A 6,679-nucleotide genomic window follows, 5' to 3' on the forward strand; every position below is an offset into this window, starting at 1 on the left:
TTCAACTGACTGTAAAAACTGCTTTTTCAAAAACATCCTTATTCATTGGCACATAACCTTTTTTTAACTGTAACGCAAATAGTTACTTTCCCTGGTAATGAGTTACTTTTATTATAGAGTAATTCAGTTACTAACTCAGTTACTTTTGTGAACAAGTAGTGAGTAACTATAACTAATTACTTTTTTAAAGTAACGTTCCCAACACTGCCTGTAACACATGTAGCAAAGAAGCAGGTTTTGTACTCAGTGGTTCACCTGAAACCATGAGCCCTGTTCTGAGAAATACTCATTAGTGTACTCACAAAACCAGAGGCTTTGGTTGGTAGGAGTTTCTACAGCTGTTTCATCACTGACTCTTTGTTAGCACCAGTCATGCTAACCTGTCTCAGTTATCTCAGTGTTCAACCTGCAAACCTGTTACTTGAACTGCTGAGAGCTTGTCACAATTTTTTAAGATTGATTTTGGACTGTTACATTTTATTATTCAAATAGGCACTGCAGATAGGTATAAAGGTGAATATTACATAGTGGTGGAAATAATGTGAGTCAATTAACTGTTATTATTTTACAGTTTCAGTTTGTTTAGATAGTAGGTTGCTTACTTTCATGAACCTAACTTGGGACAGGGACGTTAAAGGATTTCATCAGATTTCTCTCTATGGGTCATTATGACAAGCAAGAATGAAGTGAACTGGGTTCATCTATAATATATGATTTCCCAACAGGAAAACTTAGCAGGTAAGTACAGACACTAGTCTAACTTCAGTAGTCTGTTAAGTTCAGTAGTCTATTAAGTTCAAGCTTGTAATTTTAACATCAGCATTGTTAACTCTACTGACCTTGAGTGGATCAGGTCTGTAGACGACCCTGATGCAGACCATTACGTTTTAATATATTAGAAACTATCAGAGGTGGACATTCAAGGTTCAGAATGTAAAAGTCCTCACCAAGATTTTGCTCAGGCTTTTTAGATTGTGTTGATTTCACTAATTTTACCTAAATAGAAAATCCAGCAAGCTTGAATAAAATCCTGGGAAGGAGTTTTACTTTCTGAACCTGGAATGTCCACCTCTGGAAACTATATAATGATATTTAAGACCTAGTGTTCATAAAATTGAATTTAAGACATCATGTGTAAGGATTTTCAACAAAATGTGATGCTTTGATGTTTGGGTTGGGTAGCTACATTAATCTTAATATCTAAAAAATAAACAACTAATACTAACATCATATTTATTTATATTAATTCTGATTTATATGGATATTTATATCCATTTATTTATATTATATTAATATATTTATATTAGTTTATAAAAATTATGTTTCATTGCGGTAATAATGCTTTATCTGTAAGGCAGGTTTTGTTTTAATGTGGTAAAATGATAACTAGCAAACTAACCTAAAAACCTTGTGTCATGACACAGCTCAGGAACCCTGCCTTCGAGCGTGTGTGGGTGTAGTCCGTGTCTACATGCACTTCTGTGGGTGTGGCTGTTTGTATGTGTGTTCACCCGTCTGCTGTTTGTAAGGTGATATGTATATATTGTGTGTTAGTCCTGTCCCGTGCTCGTCTTTGTGAGTCCCTTATGTGTTTACCAAAGTGTTACGTAAGTGCCTAGCGACGGCAACAGTGTTGTGTTATTAAAATGTTAACAGCGAATCGTGTTTGCTTCCTGCCTATCTCGCGCTGTTACACCTTGCTAGCTATGTAAGCAAGCAGGTGCACAAACTTACGCTAGCATAGCTCCCGTTTAAAAATAATTCCTCCACTTTTGTGAATAATTGCCTGAATAATTACTTTGAATGAAGGCAAGATATGTACAATCCCACTGGTAGTTCTTGATATGGTTTTTGGATATGCCATAAAAAGGCAAGCATCACAGCACAGTAAATGTTTAAATACACTTTGAGGAGAATCCGTGTTATAAAAGTACATATGAGCTTAAGTGACATTCCATTCCTAATCTATAGGGTTCAACATGACATTGGCCCACCTTTTGCAGCTAGAACAGCTTCAACTCTTCTGGGAAGGCTGTCCACGAGGTTTAGGGGGATTTTATGGGGATTTTTGACCATTCTTCCAGAAGTGCATTTGTGAGGTCATATACTGATGTTGGACGAGAAGGCCTGGCTCTCAGTCACCGCTCTAATTCATCCCAAAGGTGTTCTATCGAGTTGAGGTCAGGACTCTGTGCAGGCCAGGCAAGTTCATCCACACCAGACTCTGCCATCCATGTCTTTAAGGACCTTGCTTTGTGTACTGATGCACAGTCATGTTGGAAGAGGAAGGGGTCAGCTCTAAACAGTTCCCACAAAGTTGGGTACATGGAATTGTCCAAAATGTCTTGGTATGCTGAAGCATTCAGAGTTCCTTTCACTGAACTAAGGGGCCAAGCCCAGCTCCTGAAAAACAACCCCATACCATAATCCCCTCTCCACACAATGCAGTCAGACAAGTACCGTTTTCCTGGCAACCGCCAAACCCAGACTCATCCATCAGATTGCCAGATGGCGAAGTGCGATTCGTCACTCCAGAGAACGCACCTCTACTCCTCTAGAGTCCAGTAGCAGCGTGCTTTACACCACTGCATCCGACACTTTGCATTGCACTTGGTGATGTATTGCTTGGATGCAGCTGCTCGACCATGGAAACCCATTCCATGAAGCTCTCTGCACACTGTTCTTGAGCTAATCTGAAGGCCACATGAAGTTTGGATGTCTGTAGTGACTCTACAGAACGTTGGCGACCTCTTCACACTATGTGCTTCAGCATCTGCTGACCTGCTCCATCAGTTTACGTGTCCTACCACTTCATGGCTGAGTTACTGTCGTTCCCAAACACTTCCACTTTCTTATAATACAGTTGACAGTTAACTGTGGAATATTTAGGAGTGAGGAAATTTCACAACTGGATTTGTTGCACAGGTGGCATCCTATCACAGTTCCACCCTGGAATTCTCTGAGCTCCTGAGAGCGACTTATTCTTCCACAAATTCTTGTATTGTTTGTGAGTCTGCATGCCTAGGTGCTTGGTTTTATACACCTGTGGCCATGGAAGTGATTGGAACACCTGATTCCGATCTTTGGATGGGCGAGCGAATATGTTTGGCAATATAGTATATGTCTCCTTTTATAATGTAAGCCACTTTTAAGTTGTACAAATCTTCATGGGCTATGATGGCGTTGACCCAACTCAGTGCCATTAATGTGCATTACATTTAAAAATCCTCTGAAAGTTAGCAGGCTAGCTAACTAACGCTAGCAGCTACACTTTCATTTTATTAGGCTATCCTAGGTAACAATGTTGGCTGGCAGGTTCCAGGTAACATCAATGTGACCTTAACCCATAACCAGGCCACAGAGCAGGGTGGCTCAAGAGGGGGAAATGGTTTAAAATCATGACACGGTCATTTGCACGGGCGAGAAGCCACCGGTATAATTGTGTGTTGAGAATGGGGCACTTGTGTTTGTGTCGTATGTCTGATGTTCTGCTTTGAGTCTGATTCTGGCTTTGAGACCCAAAACTGTATCACGCTGCAGAGAGAATGCGAAGGTAGTGAAACGACCTCAACGGCAAACTCACTGTGTGAGAAACAGCAAATATAGCAACCTACATAACTGGCTGATCAAGAACTCTTGTCACATTAGCTTCAAAACAGTAACTTAAGTTGGGCTTTCTCCTAAACTGAAACCAGACCAACACTTTTGAGTGTGACTGTTTGGAGTAAAGTGGGCGTTCTTGCCCTAGTCTAGAGTTCCGCAACAATGTTCGTTGTCAGGCCACGACCTTCCTAACTGATTATAGATTATATACTTGAGAGTTCATCTGTCATTTAAATAACATTCACAATGTGAATTTTGGCTGAGATTCTCATTGATGTGTTATCAAACTGGGAAACATACTTTGACTTATAGATTATCATTACGAGACATATTCTTCACGAGTCAATGAATGATTAACAAAATTCTGCTACAGTAGTTACACTGTCATTTTGGTAATGAACTGGCACGCTCTGTTCCAAATCTGTTAATCCAGACCACTCATCCTCTCAGCAAACGCGGGGAAGGCACTTTTAATCTAGTTTATCCACATTCTTGGCTGATCACAGACAACACTGGCTGCATCCACAATGCCGAGTGCCTGCAGGCTGGTGTCATCTGTGCTGGCACGGTGACGACGCGGATCCGTCTGATCGGCGGGGCAGAGGGAGGGAAGGAAGGAGACGTGACCGGGCACACACGGAACAGGCAGAGCGGAGCCCTGGTGAAACGGCGCCATTAATGAGGCAATCCATCACATGCAAAACCTTCCTCAAGAATATGGATAAAAACGTTTGACAATAGATCAGGCATCACAAAAAAAGATGTGTTAAAGATTTATAAAAAATGTGGCCTCTCTGAAAACATATAGGCCTACTGATGTTTGCACAATAGGATTTCATTTATATATATAGTTTGTATATGTATGTTTTCTATATTTTCTTTTTTGTTTTCTTAAAATTCCTTTGTAATGAAATTACAAGTGCATTCAGCCCTCTGATTGGATGTTGGAGTAAGAGGAGGTGTCAGTGATCATAGTGCAGAACAGACACCATGAGGGAAAGAGAACACCGCCATCTCCATCAGTCCGGAGCTTAGCCCGGATCAGCGCACGTTGTGTTATTATTCTAGTTGGCTTTGAGGCTCCTGATCTTAACTTTCAGTTTCTTTAGTCATTAGTCTCAGTCATTTTCCTGCTATTGGCCTCCAATGGTGTCGAGTGGCGGTGTTGCTTTTCTAACTTGAGACATTTTCAGAGAGCGGTGTCACACAAAACATCAGTGCACGTGTAGTGATAACAGCTGAAGAATGCATCTGGATTCAGAGCAGAGTTTTCTCCATGAGGAGTAAAACATCTCCGACTGTGTCCTACCGGTGGACCAAGGTTGTTCACATGAAGACTGGAACCACGGACACACGGACGCACATGTTCGCTGTAGGCTGACACGGGACAGTGATGATAAGATGCAGTGATGAACCTTCCACAACACCATGGACTCCATCACGCCCACAGGAACCACAGGAACCACGGCCTGGGGCCCAAGTGCGTGAGAGGGACTCCACCTTAGGGTGCAACGAGCAGTTGCTGGTGTCTCCAGAGGTGTTCATCATGCTGGGTCTGCTCAGCCTTCTGGAGAACATCCTGCTTATTGCCACCAGAACTTCCACTCGCTCACGTACTTCTACATCTGCAGCCTGGCCGTGGCCGACCTGCTCGTGGGCGTCTCCAATGCCACGGAGACGGTCGCCATGGAACTCATCACCAGCGTCCTCCTGGCCGGCGTCCTCTTCATCGTGCACTCAGAGAGCCCCACTGTGCTTGTCTACGTCGTGGGCTCATGGCCGCCCTTTACGCACACATGTTCCTGCTGGGCCACGCCCACTTGAGGCGCATCGCCAACACCAAGGTCGTCGTGACCTTCACCGTCCTGCTGGGCGTGTTCGTCGTGTGCTGGGCTCCATTTTTCATGCACCTCGTCCTCATGATCTCCTGCCCTGGGGGGGGCAGCTGCTTGGGGGGTGCTGGCAGGGCCAGTGGAGGTGATGGTGGGGACGGTGATGGCCTCTCTTCTGAATGCGTGTGAGCTGTGAGAGAATGGGGTACAGGAGCCGTAACGGGAGGCACGGGTGCTCACAAACACCCAACATACCCTGCTGCACTCTTCAAGCCTCCACAAGAAGTCTTCAAAGTTTTCGCTGTAAAAAAATAATAAAATAGCTTGCGACTGAGAAGAATTCAGGGCACTTTAAAAGTTTTCATATGTTGCCCTTCAACAGGTGGGTGATAATTACTCTAAAATAGTTTTTAATACATTATAAATTGTAGTAATAGGTGACTGCATTATGTTGGACATGTAACGTAATCAAGACAAAGGGCGGTCCTTGCTATGAATACTGAAATAGTTCAGCAAGTAATGAGCTAATATGTTAATGACAAAGGTGTTCTGAATAAAACGTGGTAATCCTCACCTCAAACAGCAAGCAAGCTGCTCCTCTGTGCTTGAGTATGTGAATCTGTGAGATTGATCAAACTTAACAAATAAAAAATTGAGCGACATTGTTTATTTCTGTTATGGTCATAGTCATGAGACTCTGACAGATTTTTTTTTCATTTTTTTAATTAGCAGTTTTTTTGTATCTCAACCCAGTTATGGCAGGAATAATGAACCATACAGCCAGTCCAGCACAATGTTTGTAGAACTGTAACATCAAACCCAGCTTGCACATATTGATTGCCAGAACTGAAATGTTGTTCTTAGATGTGTGTCTCATGTATGGGCTTCTATATACAGACAAAATACTCAGCTGAGTGAAATTCTGGCTTGAAGGTCACACCTCTATATTATGTTCTGTCTTGTGGCATAATACAAACAATAAAATGATATCAAAATAAGAAATACTGCAGGCGATTGCAGAGTGTAAGCGTATCTGTAAATTCGGTCTGACTTCATCAAACCTGTGCTGCTTTTTTACCGAGTGCAACATACCAAACCCTTGTGTTTTCATTCCTGTGTGAAGTGGAGTAGTGTTGGCCCTCCCGGCCCTGCGGCGGTCCCTGACAGCACGCTGGCCAGTGGCAGGGTGTAGCGCTGGACTCGGGTTTGTTGTGCAGCCATACCGACAACTGAACCAGGGTAAT

General features: G+C 42.9%; 1 protein-coding gene across 1 annotated transcript; it reads left to right on the forward strand.

Moving 5' to 3' along the window:
* Positions 1-4,603: 4,603 nt before the first annotated feature.
* On the forward strand, positions 4,604-6,404 carry mc4r (melanocortin 4 receptor). Its single transcript, XM_076981993.1, is given in 3 exon segments — positions 4,604-5,085; positions 5,088-5,192; positions 5,195-6,404. Coding segments are annotated over 3 exon segments (411 nt in total). The 5' UTR covers positions 4,604-5,012; the 3' UTR covers positions 5,428-6,404.
* Positions 6,405-6,679: the final 275 nt, after the last annotated feature.

The sequence above is a fragment of the Brachyhypopomus gauderio genome, chromosome 19 (genome assembly GCF_052324685.1).
Source record: "Brachyhypopomus gauderio isolate BG-103 chromosome 19, BGAUD_0.2, whole genome shotgun sequence".
NCBI classification, from domain to species: domain Eukaryota; kingdom Metazoa; phylum Chordata; class Actinopteri; order Gymnotiformes; family Hypopomidae; genus Brachyhypopomus; species Brachyhypopomus gauderio.